At 40.5% G+C, this 26,078-nt stretch overlaps 1 protein-coding gene across 2 annotated transcripts in view; it reads left to right on the top strand.

Annotated features, from left to right (window-relative positions):
- The window catches only part of chchd6a (coiled-coil-helix-coiled-coil-helix domain containing 6a), a 79,205-nt gene that overhangs the window by 18,386 nt on the left and 34,741 nt on the right, over positions 1 to 26,078 (top strand). Inside the window, exons 5-7 of one of the 2 annotated variants that reach the window (XM_056385889.1) lie at positions 6,907 to 6,930; positions 9,631 to 9,714; positions 19,322 to 19,392. In XM_056385889.1, coding sequence (XP_056241864.1) covers positions 6,907 to 6,930; positions 9,631 to 9,714; positions 19,322 to 19,392 — 179 coding nt within the window. The remainder of the gene's footprint in view (positions 1 to 6,906; positions 6,931 to 9,630; positions 9,715 to 19,321; positions 19,393 to 26,078) is intronic. The other variant, XM_056385890.1, reaches the window with a different exon arrangement.

Raw genomic sequence — 26,078 nt, 5'->3', positions numbered from 1 at the left:
ATCACCCTTTCAGCAGATGTTTCTTTTGAATAGCAAATTCAAAAAGTGTTTTTTTTTTATAATTCAAAGTAGCTCTAACCTTCACCTTCAGTCTTCTTTCACTGACTGGACTCTAGGTTTGGTAACTCCCGAGACCATGAACTTTTGTTGATGCCATTCGCCGAGGGGTCCACATACTTTTTCCAGCGTATACTGTGAATGTTTGAATGGTGTTTCAATATGGATGAGAAGGATAAATTGATTTGTGTGTTATTAGTTCAAATAACTTGGAAAAGTAAACTAAAGTAACTCTGACCATGGACAGATTTAGACTTAAATGGAGGTAATTCTAAAGTGGTTCTTGCCACTGTGTCTTCTCTGGTGGTCTGAAGAGCTAAAAGAATGAAATTGTTGGTTATGAACATTAGTTGAGACTTGAGCAGGACTTCCTCTGTAATAAAAGATAACAGGCCTCCAGAAACAGAGGAAGCACATTCATACAATGCTTTTCACCTATTCATATGGTGGTGTAGGTGGTGGAGGTGGTGGTGGTGTCTCCTCACTACTAACGAACTGTATCAGACTTCTCTTGGCAGCAGATAGACACGAACATCTCAGTGTAGGCGTTCTGTCCAGGCCATCGCACAACTGGCAGTGTGACATGTAGACAGCTGCAGCCAACTGGCAGAGATGACGCAGAGGACGGTCCAGAGCGGCGCGGAGTCAGTACGACACTTCTCACTGACTTCTTTAACATCATTTCAATAACATGTCTCAATACAGATTGAGTCATCAGTATGTTTATAAAAGCCTCATTTTAGGAATCTATTGATATGATGTGAAAGTAGTATTTTAATATCGCACAGGTAGAACATTTGACCCAGCAGTTAGACAGTGATAATGTTGTCTATGTATTGATCCTGGTACTGCTTTATTGACAAATAAACATGGACTTTGTCGGAAATTATAACAACATCCAAAGTGTTTTTTATTGTAATTTTGGGAATTTTTCCTGCTGGCATAAATTTTGAGCTGATGATCTGGTTTCCAGCTTATAGACACAACCGTCCCTATTTGAACATATTGACTTTATCGTCTGAAATCTTTCAAATAGTCTAATATCTATCGTTTTATGATGAATTTTTCCTTCAATGAAGAGAAGGACAGGTTTCATTGAACTGTTGAGTAAAAGTTAGAGAGTTAAGAGGAGTTTTCAGCCACCTGAGCTCAAAGTGACTAACCTAGAATATATTCGTATTGACATAAGATATTTTCTCCAGTCTTCTGACACCTCCTCTCTCTCGGCCCCTGTTACCCACACTATCTTTTATAAAACAACGTGAGCATATGGTTGAAGTTGATCTTCATTGATTCATAGGTGAATAATTATCAACATGTTAGTTTCATTCAACCACTGCACAGAGTCATGTCATGTCAACAACATAACCATGTTAGTGATTGGGTCAATAACCCAGAAAGTCTCTTTCATCTCTGTAGGTACAGGTACTGCAATCAGGTGGGAGTCAGTGCAGAATCTACTACAGAAATGTTCTCAACACTATAAGTATTTTACCCAGATGGCAGCAGTGTTAGCTTCTGTGTCTGTCTGTTGGTGACTTGGTTGTTTTGGTTGTTTTCCTGTCTCATGGCACTGTGATTGGAGCTTTTAGATTGTCATTCATACTGTCATTTATTTTCTAAAAACATAGCTCCAGCTAACGAGCAAAACTGTATTATAAACAATGAGAGCTGTCTAAACGTCTCTGCTAGGTTTCAGTTTCGCTGTGAGATGTTTCCGCAACAGATGCACAACTTGCTTGCTCCCTCATTCTTGAGAGGATTTCGTTTTGTCTCACTGTAATTTTTTTTTTTTTCATTTTTTTTTTTTTTCATTTTTTTTTTTTTTCATTTTTTTTTTTTTTTCATTTTTTAACTGTTCAACCCTTTTTTTTTCCCTTATCATTTTCAGCTCATTTTTCCCATCACTCGCTCTGGCTCGGTTATTCTGCCTCACACATTTACACATTTTTTCCTCTCTGTAGCTTCTAAATAGATGCTTCACACTTCTAGCTGTGTACTGAATTGATTCATATGCTGAAGGCGCCTGGGGCAGGAAGAATATACAGTAATACGTTTGTAAGCCAATCTCCCATTTAGCCCATGGGTAGCAGCTGCCATTTTCAATTATGCACCTTCTTAATAACCAAAGTTATTTTTCTGCACTTGTTTACATTTGTTAGGTATTTGGTCTTCCTCTTTCTTTCTTGAACTTCCTGTCTTCTTCTTCTCCACCAGATGAGATATTTTATTGTTTTCATTTTTGTGATTTCGTATGTGTTTAGTACAATTTTTAAAAAAGCTAGAGGAAAATATATTTGATATCCTGCATGAAAACACAGCATTTCTTCAAGCATTAGGACAAAAGACAGGAGGAAACAGTGTGAGTCTCTGAACAAATTAGTATTCTGATATGTGTGCGGTGACCTGATTGCTGCTTTAAAAGCTACATTTATTTATTTATTTATTTGTTTATTTTTCTGTAGACAATATCTGTCTTAAGTGCAGAGTAAAATTAAACATATTCCCTGGTGACAACACTGCCTTTTTTTAATGTACATCTTAAAAGCACAGTGCGTAATATCCCTGTAATTTTACACTGCCTTTTCAACCGAGCATCTCAGCAAATTGAATTCCTTTTGTGTGCAGGTGCACTTGGCCAAAAAGCCGATGGCGAGTCTGATACCAAACAAGACTTAAAAACAGCAATCCAACATGAACAAATGCAAAGCTCGGGCGCTCAGTTTAGGGATTCATTTTGTAAAGGGATAATCCTGAGATGACTTGGGTGTGTTTGTTAGATTTGTTCATCATTCTTGAAGCTTAGGGGTAAAAACTTTTTCGCTGTATATCACTTGTGAGGCTAGTGCTGCTGCTTTACTATAAGAAGTTTGGGAAGGACAGTCACTTAATTGTTGAATTGATTTTCTCTTCCTTAACATTTTTTTTTTCTCAAACATTTTATTTTAAGGCTCTGCTCTTGACTCCTGGGTCAGATTGCTTATTGAACATCAATACTTCTGTGTTATTGCTTTGAGTATTGAAAACAGTCAAAGACCAAAAGTTGGCATTGAATATTTGCTGAGATTCATACTCTTCTTCAGTTACTCTCTAATCATACCTTTACCCATTCTTTGCCAGATTTTCTTTAAGCAAAGTTCTAGTATTTAAACATTTGAAATTTAAGAAGTTTGGTTCCCTTCTCTAAATCAATGACTAGGACCATACAGCCATGCTAGCAGCTCTGTGAAGCTATACTTTGGCATGATGGTGCTTTGAGCTGAATGCTAACATCAGCATGCTAACATGCCTACAACTACGATGCTAACATTCTGATGCTAAGTAGATATGAAGTTTACCAGGTTTGCCATCTTGGTTTAGCGTGTTAGCATGCTAACATTTGCTAATTAGCGCTAACCACTGAGTACAGCTGAGGCCGATGGGAATGTCACTAGTTAAACCATATTAGCATTGTGCTGATGGACGATTGATAACGGTGATCGATGATCATCAGAGCAATCGCCTCTATTATGCCTTTTCCATTGTCAAGACGATATTAATGTATTAACTTGCTGTTATTATAATTGTTTGTAGTATTACATTTAATTTGCCATGTCATAGTTTCACTTCGGCATTGCTTGCATATAACCAGGCTTGCAACATCGATGCATGCGCACACACACACACACACACACACACACACACACACACACAAACACACTCCCCAACCTGCTGACTGTCATTGAAGCGCTGTTTGTTTTGTGTAGGTGCCTTACTGTGATTAAACAGAGCAGAAGAGATCGATGGACAGACAGCACGTCACTTTGTTCAATTTGTTTCAGCTATTGGCAATTTCACAGGATGGCGATAGGCTGATCTGGATAAGATCGCACAATCCCAAACTATACACCGCATCCCTAAAGCCACACTGCTACCAAGGCACAGCAGGGTTTTGTAAAATATCTTGGTCATATTCCTCAAAGTAAGGTATCAAAAAAATGTATCCGATCAACAATTTTAAAGAATACGCAGCCATAAGGTCAAACCACCATATGGGGGAGACTTTCAGTCATAACAGAACATCAGGCAGTCACCTCCATCATTGCTAACGTCAGTCACTGCTCCCTTGGTTGGTAGGTCTACATGCATATCTCATCACTGCTGCCTGTGAACTGTTGAGGTCACCCCAATAACACATTTAGATATTTTAGAGTTTGCTTATCACATTTGTATTATGTGGAAAGATTCAAAAACTCTTTAAAGTTGTGACGGCAGTCATCATTTGATCCGTCTTGGCAGTTGTGAGGTTAACTGTAGAAATGGAAAGGAATGTGAGCTTGCATGTATTTGACTGCGGGAACACTGTGTGCTGGATGACATTGCATCGCGTTGTGAGACGGCGTGAGCCAAGTGCAACTTTTGTTTTGCCAGATGAGAATGTGTTTATTTAGCTGGAGTCCTCTGCAATGGCACCCCCACTGTGCTGGCGAAAAAAGATAGATGGAAATAAATCAGAGGACTATGTTTGTTTCACGCAGTGCTGATGTCAGTTGAAATGTCAGTTTAAATGCGGTCTGAAGTAGGAAGACACAATAACAGGCTCATTGATACACATTAGTGGAGACAAAAAAACCCAAAAACTAAATGACTGACACAAACAGATTCTTTCAGGTATCCCAAAAGAGAGACAGACTAAACATCAGCATGCAAGCCCCAGCCCCATCCTTTGTGTGTGTGTGTGTGTGTGTGTGTGTGTGTGTGTGTGTGTGTGTGTGTGTGTGTGTGTGTCTTGATGTGTGTGTGGTGTGGTGTGTTGTGTGTAAAGTCACGCCTGGCTGGCTGTTATCTACCATAGACTCGCAGGTCCCTGGAGGGACACCAGAGGAGTCATCTGATTCACTTGCAGTTTCTTCTCAGACTGCAAATTAAAACAGGACCAACACAGAGAAAAACACAGATAGGAAGGGTACTTGTGTTTTTTTAATTAAATCCATTCTGTTTCTGCTTAATCCCCGCCAAACAGATAGTTGTCTAACATATAAAATTAACACATGAACAGCTCCAGTTCCTCTTTTCACCTGCATTAACATGCGGCAGCTGCAGCTTTTTCAGCTCACAGTGCAGGTATCTCTCACATCAGAAGCCCTCCTGCTCTTTGTCTCTCCTCAGTTAAGGTCTGTTTATGAAACACAGACGATCGGCTCTGATTTGATTTGGAGTTCAGCAGCCCTGATAATTATGATGAATCTTCCTCCCTCTGTATGCGTGTGCATGTGTGCGTGTCTTCACCCCCAGTTTCTCTTTAGTGGTGCTACTTTTTCACTGCCACAGTGTTGTTAGTCAGACCTGCTTTGCGGTAATAATGCTTGAAAAATATTGATTGGCTTTAATTTGCTGGCTGCACCAGATGTGTAAGATTAAGTACATTAGCTTAGTTCAAACAGTGATACAAAGACAGGCTTCGTAGTTATTATTTCAACTTTCTACACGTTGGTTTCCCAGTGTGACATTGTGCCCGTCTGGTATCAAAATAAGCTTTATGAAATACATGTGCTCAAACAGTAGCAAGTTACAAGACGTTAGCCTAATGTTTATACTGTGGCTCAAAGCAACAAGTTTCTAATCTGAGGAAACATCCTCTGCTGTGACAGTACTAACATGCTGCTCCTCGTGTAGTTCGCTGGCAAAGAAACCAGATTGTCTTGTTTATACAGGCTAATTGCCATTCTGTTTTACAAGGCACAACTGCTAAGCTTTTACTTTTTAACATATTCCAAACTAGCTGAGAGCTGAGAGTCCATCAACAGCCGTGAACCAGTGAGGATCGAGGCAGAAAAGCAGTTCGCTTGCAGGAGGACAGTGTGATGCAGTGTCATTTTGAAATGAGTCATTTTGAAATTATGCAAATAAATGTAATCCACGAAGCTGATTGTGTCATTGTTTTCAGGATAAGCCAAAGTTGGATGTAACTTTTGAACTGGCAAATTCATATTTCCCAGAAGTTACATCTTTAGCTAACTGCTCAATGCAAAGGTTTCTCATTAATTCAAAAAGTCAAGTAGGAAGTAGGAAGTTTTTAGTTTTTATGCTCGTTTCAGTTCAAGTTCTGAAATTGAAAATATTTTTAATATTCAGAGATTCTCAAGTTTTAAATAAGAAAGAAGATGTCTGGAAATGACCTTTGGCATTTAATACTTTAAGGCACTACTTTAATTTTTTTGGCAAGTTTTGTGTCCGTATTAGATTGAGACAGACATTAAAAAAGCAGGGAGAGAGTAAGGGAAAGACATGGTCCGGCCGGCCTGGAGTCAAACTGGGGACTCGTTGCTCAGGGCATTTGAGCTGAATCATTCAGCCATCAGGTTCCATACACTGCTACTTCTAACATATTAGTTACTATTTCCCACTGACATTGTCACATACCAGTTCTTTATCTGCTCGTTACTCAAAATGCTGTATGGCAAATTGCTAAAATAACATTTTTGCAAGTTTAAACAGCTTGAATGACATCATAATTTTCACGTAATCCATGTGGGGATCCTTCTACAGTTTTGTAAAATAGAGTATAGACAAATGTACAGCTGATTACTGACGTACCAGCTGATTTGACTCCTTGAAAGTTTTGATACTGTGTCAGCTGCGTCATGGTTTTATGAATCCAGGATTACTTGTGAAATTGAATACATTTTGTTCGAGCTGAAAACAATAGGAACTGATGTTTCTGAGGGAATTTAATCAGATGAAAATCTGTGATTAATTGCAGCTGTATCTCCTCACTGTTCCCCCTCCTCCTTGATCTTTCTGTCCTAACCCTGCTTTGTTTCTCTACACTCTCTTCTCTTTCTGCTCTCCTTTCCCCAACCTGTGCAGTCGCCAGATGAGATGGAGGTGATGGTAAGCTTTGTAACAGTTTTCAAATTCCTGCTCTTCTGTCCATTTCTTCTGTTCTGCTGCTTTTTCTGAACTTCTCAGTGTTTTATTTCACCATTGTCCAAAAAAAGCTGAAACCATCAATGTGCTGATTAAAATTATTCTTAATACTTTCTATTAAACCAAAATCCTTGACTGATGAAAAAAGTAAAATAACTCTAAATTGCAGCTTCTGGAGAAAAATAGCCTGTTTGATTTGATTGAATAGAAAGAAATTGAACCCATTTATTCTGTAGAACCCATCCGTTTATCTCTGTCTTCAGTTTTTCATCTCTCCTGGTTCCATCTCCCTCCATCAGTCCTTCTTCTTCTTCTTCTTTCTTCCATCTCTCCATCCCTTCCATATATCTTTGCCTTTGCTCTGGCCACGACTATCCTTCCCTGCCATCAGCAGCAGCAGCAGCAGCAGCTGCTGCTGCATCCTCGACACTGTCATCAGATTGCATGCATTTCAAAAATTACATTTTGGCCCAACAAACCAAACGTTTGGTTTTAGAGGGATTTATAACACTTATTGGAAAGCTTTAATTGCACTTAACGTAACGAGTTGTCAACCTGTCTCTCCTCCACCTGGCTCTGCGCTGTGTGTGTGTGTGTGTGTGTGTGTGTGTGTGTGTGTGTGTGTGTGTGTGTGTGTGTGTGTGTGTCCCCACACACACACAGACACACACACACGGTGAAACAGAAGCCAGAGGAGAGGAGAGAAACATGACAGTAAATGACAGTAAAACACAATAGAGACTCTCACACTGAGCTGAAATGAGTGCACATAAATATGGTAAATAAAATATTTTGGGTTTTTTAATTTTTTATTTGGGAGGGTCCCGTCGGGGGGCAGGCTGCACCTCCAAGGCAATGGGAGGGAAATACCAGGATGTGAGCTGAGGTGTAGATTTACAGATGTTTTTTTTATGAAGCTGTGTTGAACTTGAAATAAAAACATTTTTTATTTTTTCTAGTCCAACATTCTCAAACAGCAGCAATCTCCAGTCAGTGATTGCATTTGATATAGATCAAACATTAAATGAAGTTATTGAATTAAATGCTAACTAAAAGGAACAAGAAAGTCTCATTTCTCTATGATCCCACTCTCTCTCTGTTTATGTCTCTTTGTCTCTTTCTGCGTGTTCTGTTTTCTCCTTTTTCAATTCTCTGTCTCCTGTGTCGCTCTCTCACGTGATTTTATTTCCTCCTGTCATTCAGTCAGTGTGAAGGCTTGTTTGCATGTGCATTTACTGTGTGAGCCAGTTTGGGCACAGGCTTGTTTTTGTGCACATATGAGTATGTTTGTCATCTTCACTCCTTCATAACTGCTTGAAAATAACATATGATCTGCAGCGAGTTGGGGGTCTGGCGTGATTTTCTCTGTTGGCACAAACACAGGCACACGGGGATAGATTGCCATGGATGGATAAAAGGGTTGGTGAATAGAAAGGCAGGTGAAAAGCAAAGATTTTCAAAGAGGGTTGGGGCTTGCTGTTCGAGGAATTTTGGATTTTATTTTATTTTTTTATAGCACAGGCCTTTGTACCAAACACTACACGGTCGAGAGACCAAGAGAGAGAGAGAGAGAGAGAGAGAGAGTGTGAGAATGAGTGTGTTGGCCCAAAGACACTTGAGTGTCTTTGGATCTAATGATAGTGTGTGCATGAATGTGAATGCATCTTCAGGCCCTTTTTTTCTTTGATTGTGATACATGAATATATTTTGGACTCGTTTTGTCCTGCATGCATTTCCTAGTGTTGTGTATAAATTTGTTCCCTTCTGTGTGTGATGCTAATGTCAAGTGAATATAGATGGGAAAAAAAGTCATCATAAAACATTTATTTATCAAACTCATTATATTTGATTTTAATTAAATATGACTCTGAGGCAGAGAAATTCATTCATTCTTCTATTTTGGGGGCCCCTTGCTTCTGGTTCTGGTTCTGGTTCTGGTTCTGGTTCTGGTTCTGGCTCTGCTTCTGGTTTTGGAAGTAAAGGTGCCATTAATTTTTCCCATTTAACAATTTTTGATGAGTCACAGTAATTCCACTACTTGGATGGACGTGAGATTCTCTAGAGCAAAAGATGAATAACTTTGTACGGTAATCAATCAATCAAAAATCAAAGATACAATCATGTGTACTTAAAAACTTCAGATTCTGAGGCTGAGGCTCATGGGTATTGTAGTGTTTTGAGCTGTCTTCCATTCCAAACTGATGGGCAAAACATGCTTCCTCAGAGATTAAGGTGAAAATAACAAAAACGGGTCACAACGATTCCATAACTACTCATCATCATCATCATCATCATCATCATCATCATCATCATCATCATCATCATCATCATCATGAATTGTTACATCCTGGGAGAGTCCTGTGTTTTAAGTAACACTAAGGACATTGTTTAAGGAGACATTTTAAATGGGGAAAATACAGAGCAAGGAAAAATACTTGAATATTGAAGTGCTATAACAGAAATTATCACTGGAATTTAAATTTATCTGAGTACTTGTAATTGAAAAACAGTACAAAAAAACAAACAAAAACCAGGACTGCTACTGTACTGCACCAGTCACCTACACTGTGTTGAGAAAACACAGAATTACACACTGTAGAAATTCCTTCTATCTCACCCTGTGTGTGTGTGTGTGTGTGTGTGTATGTGTGTGTTCTCTTGTAGGCTCAGCAGCTACAGAAGAAAGATTCACAGCTGAAAGCGCTGGATGCCTTCTACAAGGAGCAGTTGGCACAACTGGAGAAGAGGGTACAGCATTTACACAAACACACAGACACTGACACACACACATACACTGACACACACACATACACACACACACACACATACACACACACACATGCATGCACACACACTTGGAAAGACTTCATTAGAGGCTTTCACAGACTCCCAAAGTTATAGTACGGAAGCGAATGCAAACACACACAAACAGATTTGGACGGACGTAACTTTGCATCACACCGAAAAACAGAAAAACATCCCTAAACACACACATTAATGTACAATCACAAAAATGCAGGCAAAGAGAAAAATTTCCCTGAACACACTCACACACTCACACACACACACACACACACACACACACACACACACACACACACACACACACACACACACACACACACACACACACACACGCACACGCATGCATCAATTCTCCATATGTTTTCTGCAAATTCACTTAGCTACAGCAGAATGACAAAAAGTGGATGAATATAGATGTTGAACACACAGACTGAAAAACACAAAAGTACCGTTAGGCCAGGAACACACTGGACTCGTGGCGGCTGCGGAACATCTTGGTTTCTGGCGCCCATGTTAACAAGTTAAGGCGGACACACTGCCTCACTGACTCACTATAGTTTAAATTCTAGGCTGAAGCTGAATGTGTCACAGACATGAAATAAATGCTTTAGCTGCTTGTGAAGACAGTGGCAAGTTTTCTGCGAAAAATTAATTAATTTATGAAAAGAAATCCAACATCCCAGTAACCTGCAAACTCTATGTGGAAAGAGACACGGCAGCAGACACGCAGCTGGTGTAAACACACGCATGCTTCTCTGCAGTCGTTCAGCGTCAGCAGCCGCCACGCACTCTTAACGCAAGCAGTGTGTTCCCGGCGTATAGGACAGTCTCAGTAGGATGAACATGAGGTTTGGCTGCCATGTTTGAAACCTTTTCAGATGGGACACTTATTGGTATTAGTACTAAAGGAATACCACCTTTATACTTTGTGTACGGTGCATAACTATAAAGAATGCCAGCATGCTAAATACATATACAGTATATTTCCGCATGCAAACATGTGTAAAGTAAATTGCAAGTACAGTATACACACACACAAAAAAAAAGCAACGCACTGCACAAGGTGTGTCTGGAAATGTGATTCAAAGGGGAACAAGGATTGTAGCGAGACTGAGTATCTCCAGAGAGCCCTGACAAGCCTCTTCATTCCCTTTCATCTGTCTGTCCGACACCGACCACACAGGAAAGGTGTGGAAGCTGTTAGTCTTGAGTTTGGTCTCAGCCTCACCAGGCGCCACATCAGAAGGACCTTTACACAGGCTCTCTGGGGGGGGGGGGCACTCCTCTAGTTCTCAGGTGGAGAACAGGACATTATGTGTAAAAATCTAACTATTATGTTCTGTTTAACATGTCTAATTCAAGCCTGTCATGCTTGAGTGGGAGCGGAGGGAGCAGATGGAGTCACAGGGGGCAACCGGGGCATTGGAGTGCCATCACTACAGAGTTACAGTTGCCCCCAGTGGTCTGTCAGCATGTAGCTGAGGGCAGACTTTATACTCAGTCACTTTCATTGAGCCCTTTATGTTCCTCACTTTGCTGTTACATTTATCCAGTCATTTGTTTGTTTCTGATTTCTGTTGTGAAATTAAAAGACAGAAAATCTCCAACGAAGTTTGGAATAAGTGTTTGATGTTTGGCCCACTAGTTTAAAAAACTTGTTTCTGTGTGCTTATGCGCATAGAGGTTATGTTTAGTGTCTGCCATAAGCTACAATAAGCGGATAGAGTCACTGACTCGAGCAATAGGCTTTTTTCTGTTTGGTTAAATCTGAAGTTTGAGCTTTTTGAAACTAGGCATGTCCAATCCTGTCCTGCTGCCTCTGCCGAAGACAAGAAAGACAAAAAACCCAGTCTTTCTTTCTTTCTTTCTTTCTTTCTTTCTTTCTTTTTTTCTTTCACAATTCTGTGGATGTCTAGTTGAAATAACAGATGGACAAACACACACAGACTTACATCACAATAGCACAAAATCTGTATTCTAATTACCACACAGTCAGCCTAAATAAACATTTATTACGTCGGTAAATGGTATCTACATACACTTTAAACACACGTGCACACACACGCACGCACGTACACACTGACAGGTCTTGGTGTCAGCTGCCTGGCTGTTTGTGTTCGTCTCATTAGTAACAGGTTGGGTTTGCAGAGGGAGTAGAAGACTGGCAGGCTGGCATACGGGTGGCACAAGCTGTATTTGCTGTTGAGCTTAGGATGTTTGTAGACAGACCTCTCTGTGGGTGTGTGTGGTGTGTGCATGTCTGTGTGAAAGAGAGACGGACAGAGAGAGTGAGTTTTGCATGCATACTGTATATTCAGGTGCACGTGTACTGTATATGTAAATGTGAGTCTACGTGTATATCTGCAGGGCTCAGTGTGTTTGCAGACTGTACCAGAAGCCACATAATGCCATGGTTTTAGTCTGTTTGACTGCTCAAAATATTCTCAATGCTTGAGGTTTAGTTTTCTCAAACTGCTCAGCTGAACTGAACAAAAAACTGAGCTGGGCTTATGTTAATGTTATCTCACCCTTTGCATTAACATACGTCCTGGGTGGGGATGTAGCAACGCATCCTGACAATAGACGTTTGACAATATGCACCGGGAAATTACGGTTTGTAATTTCAGTTGCCTAATACCTTAAAACTAACAAATGACACACTCAGAATTGAGATAACTCTAAAGCAGCTATTTGTAAATTTACCTATTGCTACATAGCTAGCATTAGCATTAACAGCTGTTGACTTACCGGTCTTGACAAAAGGTTCAGCCATTGTTGCTGAGCAGCGCTACTTCTTCAGGGCAGACTGGATGCTACAATAACTCGGTATCGGAAAGTGATGAGATGGACCGGAGCTAGCTAGTTAGCATGCTAACTTCAGTGCAAGAAAAGAAGTGATAGAAGTAGAATAAAAACAAGACAGTTGTTTTCCACTCCCGGAGACACCTGTGGCTATGTAGCAATTCTTGTTACTTTCAGCGTGTATCAATTTGCATTCTTCTGTACTTACACTTGCCTCTTTGAGTGCATAAGCGCATGCACACTGACGATTAAGGCAACATGCAGTGCACTCTGTCCCCATCTTGGCTACATGGCAGAGCTTGTGATAAGGGAGGCTGAGGATGCTTCAGCTGTTGCCATGGTTCCAACGGTGAACACTACACCATACAAATTGAAGTTACAAAATTCTACACAAAATTTGTTTTTCTACTCAGTACCAGTACACTGTTGTCAGATATGTTTGGTTAATTTAGCAGGCTGTTATGATTTGATACCGTGCACTTTAACGCAAATGCTAGCTAGCTAACACCAGTGACCGTCATGCATAACAGTCGTGTTGAATGTGAGATGCGACCAAAACGAAATTCATGCACTACACAACTAAGTACAGAGCGTAAACAGTATCTGAAATGAGGCAGAGTGTTGGCCTTTTATTGTTCTTCTCTCTTTCTAATGGCTGCCTTACTCTCACACCCTCTCACACACACTCCTGTCATAGTAGAGTAGAGTTTGAAGCTGGTGGAATTAGAGCGTACAGAAGGAGATAATAATCCTCCTCCAAGTCTGACAGGTTGCTTGACACACTGTCAGCAGTGGCCTCCATGTAGTGCAGACACACACACACACACACACATACACACACTACTCCAAATAATGTCAATGGCAGTACCTTTATTCCCAGCCAAACAGAGAGGCAGAGGGCTTATTTAAGATGGCTTACACACACACACACACACACACACACACACACACTCACACATAGACACATACATATACATATAGATTAACATATACATACATATTGACAACATATTGTATGTTTATGTGTGTTCCCGACACGATGTAGCCAGGTTCGCCCTTTTGGAAAACTGTATTAAAAACTCCACTTTTCTGCTGTGTTGCACTTTCTTATGGAAATGCATACACTCTGGGCCCTGTATAGACTAAGTCAAAGTTTAACGCTTTCATCCTGTGAAAAGCTATCTGCTCAATATGCTGCAGCGAGGGCTTCGAATCAGCTTATTAGTTTAGCTTGTTAGCAATATTTCCACTGAGGCTGCACCCATCTGGAGATGAAGATATGAGTTTTATAATAAGTTAATGTTTCTAAACATTGCAGAGTTGTGGCTAACATTCCAGTCACCTCATTATTTTTGCCTGAGAAAAAAAAAAAAAAGTGCTTGTGTACATTCCTCGACAGTGGTAAACACTCCATGAGATCCAACCAGCTACGTTTAATTTATGTATACAGTATGGAGATGAAGGCAATGTGGGACAGAAAAATATGAAAATGAATATTTACACAGAACTTGTGAAGATGTAGTGACAGCTTTTGTAGAAATGCATTTATTTTGCCCATAGCACACGTGACTCTCAGTCTATAGAATGTGAGTTTTTATACTTTAGTTTACATATCCTCCAACCCAGTGGTTCCCAACCTTTTCCAAATCACGGCCCACTTAAGAAATCTCAAAAATTTTTGCGGCCCACATCCGACACGTAATAATACAGAGGCCAAATAATGTGTTCTCAGAGCACTTTTTTGAGCTATTTGTGTGTTCTGCCCAACCGCTTACTGTAGCTACATCCTCCAGCAGCTATGAGAACATTAATTGTCCCTCTGCCACACCGTTTGTTTGGAGAAACATTCAGTTACAGTGCATGTATAGAAGAATGTGTTGTCATGACGGCAACTAACTGGCAAATAAGATTTTGTTTTGGTAACTTGAAAAATGAATAATTTACTTTAAGAAGAATTTGCTTTAAAAAAAAAAAATGTATTTGTAGCTTTTGTTGCTGAAGGTGATTTTCTTACATGTCTCTCTTGATGGGGGAGAGATCACTTTGATTCTCTTGATACTTTCCATTTAACTAATTTAATTCAATTTCAGTTTAGCTTAATATAATCTACTGTCTCAGATGCTGTTTTGCCGATTTTGCCTCTCAAACATCTAAACAAGATAAAAGTCTATTAGGATTTGATGCACATGCTTGCTGTCTGTGTGAGCCAATACAAACAGAGCTGTCAGTCAGTCAGGTGCTCCGTCAGTGACTACTGTGACCCGTCAATGACTTCAGTACCGAAGACAACAAAAGAAGAGTGCTTAAGTAGATGACCGTAAGACACACACACACACAGGCCCACACAGAGCCCAGGGTTCAATAGTGTGACACCACACAAAATTCTTCAGTGTTGTTCAGTGAATTCTGTTGTCACTCTCGGGTCACACCGAAAGGTTAGATGAAGTGGGAGTGTGTGTGGTTTAAAAGACTGCTCTTTCTACTGTTGGATCAAAGAGCAGAGTGTGTGTGTGTGTGTGTGTGTGTATGTGTCAGAGTTTTTTTGCCACCCACCTGTAGGCCAGTGTTTGTGTTGGCTACAAAAATTCACGTTGTGTGTTTATGTCATGCCACAAAATTTCAGTCAGGACAAAATCTTATCAATGCTCTACTCCGACCATCTGTAGCCTGTGTCAGAGATCTGTTTTTCCACTTCAGTATTACCTTTTCTTTTTTTTTTATACCAATTCGCCAGTAGTGAAAATAAAAATAAAAATAAATCTACCAAATTACTTTTAAAGTTCCAATTGATTTCTTAGCCCTAAATTTAAGAAACGTATTCCATAGTTGTAGGATGGGTGTCAACATCTGGTGGCAGCTTGGGAGACTGACTACAATCACACTCAGTAGGGAAGCAGAAATCTGTTTGGCTATTGAAGGCTGAGGACTGTAAAACACAGCTGTTGCCAACTTTTCACAGCTAAGTGAAAGTCTGGCAATCATCCTTTCTCTCAACATATTAACCACACACCACTATCATCGTTGCCTGAGTGTTCAGATGCAAAGCGTGAGGAAATACAGAGCGAGTCCTCAGTGCAAGCCTGATGTTGGGAGCACCTACTCCAGCTGAAGAAGAGAGGAAAGAGCAAAAAAAAAAAAAAACTGAACAAGGTTGACGAAAAGGGCTGAGAGAGAGAGAGAGAAAGAAACCTCTAAACCGTGGAGAACATAATGAGCAGGTTGGAAAAGAGGTTGCAGGTGGCCTAAGAGTTGCAGTCAAAGCCCTGACCACTGAAGGATTCAGGTTTAGCAGCACCAACCACTGTCAATCAGTTGATACATGTGTCGAATGCTGTCAATTTTGTCCTTGTGGAGGAAGCTTCAACCCTTATCTGCTCACTCAGCATAAGCTGTCCTTGATGAGATCTATGCAGCATGAAAAGGAAATATAAGTTGGAAGATTTGGAAAAATAGTTGGACCAGAGAAACAGGAAGTAATAGTGGGGATGGAGGAAGATGAATAAGAGATAATAGCTGACGAGTTCCATGAGCTGTTATTTCTAAAGTTCTTTTTTCCCCCTTCCTGCCTCTGTTTTTATTATAGCTGCTGAAATCAACAGTTGCTGACTGAAACTTTCACCTGCTACAGTTTGTTAGGACACTAAATTATTGAAACTACAATGATTTGAAATTATTTCAGTTCTTTCAAATCACAATTTTGATATAAAATTCATAAATAGTCCCTTGTATAATAAATAAACAGGTTATTGTATAAATGGAGATATGGGGTAGGAGATTGTGATACTGAAGAAGGTGAAAAAAGAAAAAGAGACCCATTCAAGTGAATAGGAAAGTGACAACGGATAAGTTTGTGTGTCTGTGTAAAGATGAGAAATTGTTTTGTTGTTTTTTAAACAGAGGGAAAGAAGGAATGGAGGAAATATGTTGAGCAGAAGGAAGAAGGGTTTGGTCTCAGTGCCAGCGTGAAAAGTAGTACACACAGACAGCTGGATCAGAAATCCTGCAAACAGCCCTTAATTCACTAGTGTCACCATGGCAACCACACTCATTAATTTGTCCCTATGAGTAAGGTAAAAGGATGATTCATCCTGTAATGAAGTTTACTTTGATTTCATTTTTCCATACAAAAATGTTTCTTTAAATGTGAATACTGGAACTGACCCTGGAGTGTGTTGGCAATCCTGAAAAGTGAAAATTATATGAACCTGCTCATAGCCAGAAAACAAAACAAAACAAATAACACACTGACGCTCGTAATGGAGTTGTGTGACAGTAGTAAAATGTGTCCAACCTCCATGAAATCATGGGATTTATAGTAACATTTTCTCTCCATGATTTATCTCTGTATGGGTTTTTTGGCGAGATGTTCATTAATACACCTGAGGCTAGATGTAGTACACTGTGTAAGAACAGCTATGCATACGCTATTGTACCTTAGTGTGTACTAGGTTTTGTAGCTGACATGACAAGTAGAGAGTAGAGATGGAGTCTAAATGTTTCTTAGCCAGATCGTGTGATCTGAAAAATGCCCGTTAAAGGTAAGGGTGGGAATCAAGAACCGGCTCCATTTTGTCCAGTTCCAGATTGTCCAAACCATTAGAATCGTATCGAGTCGTACGGGTCTCAGAACCACACCTGTTTTCCCGTTTCCTGATGCCACTTGGGTAATTGTGTCAAAAACAACAAAATAAATTCTGGTAAACCCACTAAATGTACTTTCATACGTACATTACACTATTAGGACTGATTGGTCTGACTTAACAAGTCTTATCAGTTTAAATTAATACACATTGGTAGCCATTGCATTTTTATTGTCAACAGCACAGTCGCAAACCATGTTGTGGTTCTATGTTGGTTGTGGCATGAAAAACAACTGTGTGTGTTCTTTGTCACTAGTAGCAGCATGACCAGGACTGTCCCTATGGCAACACACTTGCAAGTTGTAGTGACTCGTTCAGTCCTCATTGATTTGGTCCTGAGAGCAACACCACCCTCCATCATAAGCCAAACATTCAGATGTAACCACCACTATTGGAGCAAAACAGCCTACATCTGTTTACAGTTAAAGTCACAGGCAGGACGGCTTTTCTACCTTTTAGGTGGGGCACATAATGTTACCCAGTTAACATATCTCTCTCCCTCCTCCTCATCTCTCCCTCCTCTCTATATTCTGTTCCCTCTTACCTTCGTGCCTTCTGCCGCTTCTCCTTCTTTATTCTTCTCTTACCTCCCTTCCAGCTTTTTTCTCTTCCCTCCCCAGCTGGACAGTATGCTGGTTAAATATTTGGGGGGGGGTACCGGGTGCTGGAAGGCCTAATCTAGGAGGATCAGTAGAGGAGAGGCTGCAGTTGTTGGGGATTAGCTGCTTGTTTTATCATTATACCACTGCCTGCTTGCTTTGGGTGGGTGCTCACCGGGCAAGCTGCAAAGTCAGAAATCATGATTTCTTAAAAAAATGTATGAGTAATGCAACTCATTATTGCTGAGCTTTAGTTTAGCTAAAAGAGACTGGAACTGCAAAAAAACTTTCTCAGGATGAAAATACGACTCCATAACTTTTCCTACATACTGTAAATTTCATGTTAAGAGTGTGCTCATGAATTGGGGCAAAGTAAAAAAAATAAAATAAAAAAAAAACTACAAGTGAAATACTGAGTTGTTACTGTGAACTCACAAAGAAGTTCACAAAGTCTGGAAGAGAAAAATGGCAGAAAAGGAAGCTGCAACAAACGAGGGAAAGACAAAGATGAAGAAATGCAGTAGAGGAAAGATATTCATTTTTCATATGTGGGGACAGAGACAGAAGGGTGGGACAGAAAAAAAACTGAGATGAATTTAGTGGTTAGTTTATCATAGGTAGGTTCAAAGTGCAGAATAAAGTTATCATTAAAAATATGCTAATTCAAATATGAATTAAATGTCAGTTTTTTTTAAAGGAATAGTTAAAGACATTTGGGAAATGTGCCTGTTGATTTTCTTGCCCAGAGTTAGATCAGAAGATCGATTCCACTCCTCTCTGCCATAAACTATGAAGCTTCTGCCAGCATCTGATTAGCATAGCTTAGCATAAAGACCAGAAACAGGGGGAAACAGTAGCCCTGGAGCTCACTAATTAACATGTTATATCTCTTTTGTTTAATTCATATTTAAGTTATGGTTTTACTGGTGCTGGCTGCAGATTTTTTTTTTTCCAGTTTTCCCTAATTGTCAGACTGTCCCTTCAGCGTGTTCTTTTAATGAAATATTAAAACATTATTTACACAAAGTTCCCCCAAAATCTAGCAGTTTGTCTCATTATTATTCCCAATGATGTCTCAATGCTCTAAAATATTAATATATTGCTTTACACAAATAATTTCAAAAGTGATAACATCTCTTCATATGTACAGAAGTTTTGGCGAACACGTCCTTCAATGCTTCACTGAATGATCAGAGTTTCTCGACAAACTGTTTTATTTCTACTACTCGTGGCCAACCGGGACAAGACATAACATGTGCAGTTGTGAGACAGCGACACATGTGTAACAGTTGCTGCCTCACAGGTGTTGCTGTATTTATTGGAATAAAACTTAACAAAGAAGCTGCTGCTGGAAATCTGATTGTGATTATGCTGAACATACAAAACAACAAAAGCCGTTGTCCATTTAGAATCACACTTGCTAACTATACAAAGTAAAAGGAGACACAACAATGCACATGTTAAAAAATCAACTAAATCTTTTTCTTCTGTGTTGTCCTGCATGTCTAGAATTTGGAAAGATACGAACACAGCAAGGAACAGTTCCACCAAGCTGCCTCCAAGACTGAAGCAAACGTGAGGTGAGACACGCGTTCACACACATACACATTCACAAACTAATTTGCAGTTCCAAAAGTAAAGAGATATTATTCCCTTGGAGCCTCTGGCACGCACCCACGACTCACAAATGACACGGGCATACACACAACAGAATAATAAGCAGCGATAGATAGCTATCTGCTCTTTTTCCTCATTTTTTAAACCAGATAAACGCACACATTCTCTAGAGCAAACCTGACTAATGTGATAAGTGTTTTAATTGGCTGCTTTAATTAAGCCGAGTTTAACAATACCCTATTTCCCCCCATCTTTGCTTCTCACCGTGGACTCGTAATGAGCCACAGCCAGGGAAAAGGTGGCTAATTTGCCACCGCAGTCTGTAAAACACACAGCTGTAATTCAAATTTGAGACCAGGCCTTGACTTGGCTGTTAAATTCTCTGCCACAGCAGTAGCAGGGCTTTGACAAGACGAGAGTCGGTACAGCTATAGCTGAAAGACACAAGTACTTAAGGGTGAGGACAACATATACTTGTTTATGTATGTATGTGCTGCAGTGTGTCCTTGTCCCTGGAGGCAGGTTTTAGCTGGAGGCCAGCTTTTGGTAAGTGAAGTGTATCTGTAATGTTCTTATGTCCCCAGGATTTTCTACTCACTTCACTGTCAAATTAAGAAGAGAGCAAGAAACAATTGGTCAGAAGGTTATACAGGTTTTTGATAAACCTCCCACCGTATTTGGACCACTTTCTCTATGCAATGAGTGACAGATATTTTGGATTGCATTTCACAGTAGCAGCAGGCTAAGCGTGATAGCCTGGAGGTTTTTCTCCCTAGCCACGTCCACCCTCTCCTCCTGAGGGATCCCAAGATGTTCCCAAGCCAGTTAGGATCCTCCAGTGAGTCTGTGATGGACATGCTCAGAAAACCTTTAAAGCTTCTCTTATCAGTATTTTAACAATAACAATGGATCAAATGATTACACTCACCGAGCATGTAATTAGGGACATCTATACACCTGCTGATTCATGCAATTATCCAATAAGCCAATCATGTGGGAGCAGTGCAGGGCGTAAAATCAGGCAGATACAGGTGAGAGCTTCAGTAAATGTTCACATCAAACATCACCACAGAGGAAAAAACGTGATCTCATTAACTCAGATTTGACCGTGGCAGGATTGTCGATGCTGTTTCTGAAACTCTCGATCTCCTGGGATTTTCACACACAGCGGTCTCTGGAGTTTTTGCTCAGAGTGGTGTGAAGAACAAAAAAACATCCAGTGTGCAGCAGCTCTGTGGACAGAAACTCCCTGTTGATGAGAGAGGTCAGAGAGAATAAATAACTACACAGCAAATAAATCAATGTATGGGAGACGATGTATCTAATTAAATATTATTTATATTATATTTACAATATTTTTATAGTTATACTATTAATATAATATTATGGAGTGCAGTGTTTTTATAACCAACTGAAGTGATGGCCAAAAGCGCAAAAGTAAAACCTGAATTATTCTGAAAACATGAAGGAGATTTTAAACTATAAATAAGTTTGTATTACAAATGAAGTATCTGGAGTTTAGATAAATTGAGCGGCTAACAACGAGAAACACTTGTTCTTTACTTAATCTTCAAGTCATGAATTAAACCACTAACTGCTCCATTTAAGGAGCCCAGATTCCAGAGATAGGGAGTTGCACTAAATATTTGAGTTTGAAACATTTGTGTGGTCAGTTTCACCTGGATGACTCAAAAATGAACCGAGAACAAAAAAGGCACTGCCTTTCAACAGAGCGGAGGATTACCTGCTGACTTCCCTTTCACACCAAAGCCCTGCACTTCAGTCTTAAGCCTGACGATAACAAGTAGCTCTGGGCTTGCCCCCGAACTCACACATACACAGACTGCTTGCTGCGTGTTAGCATCGCAGTTAATACACCCCTTGCCACGACGATTCGAAATGACTGTACGCCGCTATTGGCAGTTGAGGAATATGAGACGACCCCCCCCAACGCGACGCCAACATGTTTTTGATCTGATCTGTGCAGATGCTGAAGACCAGGTGATCTTACCTCCGGGGAATACTGTACAGTAATACCTCTAATCCTCTGCTCGTTGGGATGTTGAGGTGTGTGTGTGTGTGTGTGTGTGCGTGCGTGCGTGTGTGCGTGCGTGCGTGTGTGGAGGGGGAAGGAGGGTATTCTAAATCTATGAGTGTTTTATCAAGGAAGATAAAACGATCCAGGCTTCCTGTATGGCACTACCTTTACGGTCAATTATATGCTGCTTTTACAGGCTTTAGAGAGTGGATTAGACCCTCATTCATTTTGTAATCCAGTCTAACCCTAACCTCCGGGGGATTCAGTAGTGTTACTTTAATGAGTGGATTAAGGTGTGAGAAAAAGAGTATGTCTGTGTATATGGTATGAAAAATATACACAACAAACAGGGTTGTATTTGATTTGGACCTGTACGCTACCGTGCCGTGGTTCACCTCAGTAGAATGGAGCCATTGTTAATGGTAGTAACACCTGTGCTTTTCCTACCGAGACAAGCCAGATAAATGTCTGCTGCTCAACAAAGAGATATGATTCATGTTCTGCCCTCCTGTTGGTGAGCATGTACTGTAAGAATGTGATTGGTGGGGCGACCCGGAGGTCGAGCGTTTTACCGTGTGGGTCCAGGTGCTCTGGGGTGGTGGGTCCCCGGTTCGCCTCCCAACTGGCCGTGTCATTCCCCTTCTCTCTCTCTCTCTCCCATTTCTTGTTCTTCTTCATTCTCCTGTTGATTAACAGAGGCATAAAATGACCAAAAAAATAACTTAAAAAAAAAAAAAAAAACGTATGTGATTGGTATCTTCCAAATGTGTGATCAGAAAGGCTGGAAAAGTATAAATTGAATAGAATAAATCTTTGTTTGCCTGAAAAACATTTAAATATATGCAAATTGGGTGAGCTAACACTCTATCTGTTCCTTTGGTTAATATGAAAATTATAAAAATCCAGAATACATACGGTGCTGGTGACAGAGGGGCAGAGCCTGGACATTTAAAGGACACTTTGAATCATTCATACATTTGAAAAATAAAAGTTCCATGTTCTAACATTTTCCGATGCCAAAGCTACTCTGTAGGAAACTTCAGGCCGGCTCTGGCTTTATGCTGTAAACTGATTGAGTGAAGTTTCTCTCAGTGCAGAGCTGTAGAACAAAGCTACTATAAAATATGAGGTGGATGACTCCTAAACCCCGTTGGCTCCACTGTCCGTGTCGTTCTGCGTTTTGTATAAGAATGTGTGTGTGTGTGTGTGTTTGTGTGTGTGTGTGTGTGTGTGTGTGTGTGTGTGCGTGTGTGTGTGTGATGTGATGTGTTAATCCGCAGTTTAATCCTTGAAGCAAAAAAGGCGGCTTCGGCTGCCAGCACTCTGTGGTTATGAGGGACCCGGGGAGCGCGGGGCCAGTGTGTCATTGTCACTTGTGTGTATATAAGAAAGAGACAGAGGATGAAAAGAGAGAGAGAAAGAAACCTGTAGCACTCTAAAATGTCAAACTCAACGGATCATGAAAGAACGGTATGATTAACTTAACCGTCATTACCCCAGCCAAGGAGGTTCCCTTTTCACCCGTGTCTGTTTGTTGGTTTGTTGATTTGTTTGTTTGTCAGCAGGATTACGCAAAAAGTACTGAATCGATTTGCGCCAAATTTGGTGGAGGGAAGGGGCATGGGGCGGGGAGAAGAACCCATTATATTTTGGGGCAGTCACTATGAATTTGAATTATTTCCTCTGAGGTCTGGTATGTGTTTCTTTGATATTGGCCTTGGTGGAGGTCTGCACTCGCTAAGTTCCCTTCCAGTTTTCTTCGTCTCTCTCTATCTATTATATTTTTTTGTTTAGTATATTAAAACAAAATGGACCATAGCTCAATAGCATCCCCTACTTTTCATCCACTGTAGTATATACTCACACTAATGATCTACTTTCCCCAGTACATACTGGAGGGTACAAGAACACACATCAACACATGCCGCCATGTGCTGTACGTACAGTACATGCAAGAGAAAGACACACAAATAGATACTAAACAAAAATATAAGTACAAAGCAAAGCTCACCTAAGTGTACCAGGAAGCAGTTATTAAATGAAACTAACACTTCTAGCTGACCCTCTCTCCCAACACCCCGCCCTCCCATCCCACGCTCCCTCTTACACCCACTCCAGATGGTCAATTTTGATTATCACTAAAGTACAGTCTTATAGTCCTTCCACCTCACAGGAATCATTAGGACCCACAGATTCTTACCGATTGACTGGATATATGACTTCAGGCTTGCATCAGCACGACTTGATGTGAGCAAACAGATGTAATCTTTGTCACGGCACATGAGATAACTTAAAGTCTACACCCATAGGTCACCTATTGATTTTGTACATATGAACACTGAAGATCCAGTAGCAGCTGGAGATTATTTACTCTACCTGGGTTGAACTGCAGGCATTGAAAGTCTAACTGAGATAGAAACTTGTGGTGAGAGTCAGTCAATAGCTTTGAGGATTTCTGCAGTAGTTGAGCACAGCTCCTGAGCCGTATGACCTGTGCACCCCTCCGTCGCTCGGCTGCCACAAAAACAGAGGAGGCCTCTTAGCAGTGGTCTGTGGCAGCAAGCTGTCCTTGAACCGGCCTACAATGAAGCAGAGATGGCTACACTTAGCTGTTCACCGCTTAGCAAAAGCATTTTTGAATTTCTCGAGCTCGACAGATTTTTACCAAGCTGTCAAAATAAAACAGATAAAGTGAAAGAGACGTGAAGATGGAAACGGCCGTCTTTCTAGTCTAGATACATTTTGTATGTTAGAGAGTGAGGGAGACAAGCTCCTTTTCAGAGCTGAAAGTAATAGAACGAGAGTGAGATGGAGACAGACAAGGCAGATATCCACGTCAAACCGCTCAGGTCACTATCCAAGGCATTTTAACAAGGCCAGCTGTCTGTTACAGTAGTAGCTGAACTAGCCTTAATAGCCAGCCTTTGTCAGATCCACCCAGCCTGTGTCAGGCGATACCAGCCTACAGAGATCACTCAGTGATAAGGCCGGGAACACTGACAAGACAAGTCCAGGGTCCAAGTTAAAAAAGCAGACGACTTGGCAATTGTTGCTGTGCTGTAAGAGAAAAAGCCGACAAAAAACATGGTGTGTGGTTCACTGAATTTAGACCCAGTTAAATTTCAAATGTGTAGATTACACGCTGCTGATCTTTAAAGTGGCTGTTTGAAGAAAAACAGTCTGATTTGAATGGAAAGGGAAACGGTGTTAAATCAGGTGTGTCATTAACATTATCAAGTGGCTGTCTAGACCCGCAGCTCCTTCAGATGAATCCACAGCCTGCTTTGATTTATAGCTGTCAGGAATATAAGATTATGACAAGATATTCACCATGTTAACACAGATCATTTAACGATCCAATACATTTTCTAATTAATAAGGAGAGTCAGGAAAACGGAAACTACTTTATATCAGTAAATCGAACAGAGGGAGATTTGATAAATGCTCTATGTGGCTATACACGGAAAAAACAGAAGCTGAGGATGAATGTCTGAAGTGGTGTCTTCAGAGAGAGGTAACGGTGAAGCCAGGATTGTCAAGTACCAATATTGTGACTTTGACTGCTACAAGATAATACTAAAATGATATGAGAATTCAAAGTAGACGTATTAGATGAGAAATATAACTACTTTTGTTTCTGATAACACTAAACAAATGAGAAATTTTACAAATAAAATTATGTGAATGAGACGTTGGGTGCTCAGCAATATTTAGCTTGAAGTCAGTACTCGTCATGGAGCTACAGTGTCACAGGGCTGGTAAATGACGGTGGTGGTTTACTAACCGACAGACCCGTCATCTGTTTTTTTTATGCCTTTATTGATAACACAGTAGAGAGAGACAGGACATGGGGAGGCAGAGAGAGGGGGAATGACATGCAGTAAGGGGCCGACTGCAGCGAGGACTGTAGCCTCTACACATGGGGCCCCTGCTCAACCCACTGCGCCACTCAACGCCCCATCCGTCATGAGCGGCAAAAAACTGCAAAGAACTAGCCAACTTGTAAAGTATCAAAACAATATGAAGCAGGTTTTCTCTCTCTAATAAAGTAGAATATGATTGTATGAATATATGTCTCCATAAAGTGGAAACCATATATAGTGATGACGTCTGTCCGCATCAAAATGATCATCAAGAACTGCACCACCACTCTTATAAGCAGGGTTAGATGTTTTTGTGTGGTGAAAAGCAGACTGTTTAACTTTTACGGTCATGGGAATGTCTTGGCTTTCAGCAGGTGAGCATATATTGAATTTTACAGAAGAGTCATTGTGGAAACCTGCAAGAAAAAATATTTACTAATACAGCGTTGACAAAAGAGAGGCAGAGGAGAGAGAGAGGCATTGAGAGACGTACTCTACCTCATCTTCAGAGTTTCAGAGACAAAGTGAAGTCTGAGCTCCAGTATATAGAGGACTCTCTTCCTGGTTGCAGGTGTGATGGGAATGGAGAGATGGGGGAGGACGAGTGAAGCAGTGTGGAGATACAAGATAGAGGAGAGGAGGATGTGTGCCCTCAGTCAATTGAAAAGCTGTCAGGGCGCAGGTGCATACAAGCTACAAGCCAGAGATAAGAGGCAACTCTATCTCTCTAGCTGTTTTCCTCTTCACC

The sequence above is a fragment of the Seriola aureovittata genome, chromosome 9, assembly GCF_021018895.1.
Source record: "Seriola aureovittata isolate HTS-2021-v1 ecotype China chromosome 9, ASM2101889v1, whole genome shotgun sequence".
Taxonomy (NCBI): Eukaryota; Metazoa; Chordata; class Actinopteri; order Carangiformes; family Carangidae; genus Seriola; species Seriola aureovittata.
The sequence above is the reverse complement of the archived record's forward strand: the minus strand, read 5'-3'. Positions and strand labels throughout refer to the sequence as shown.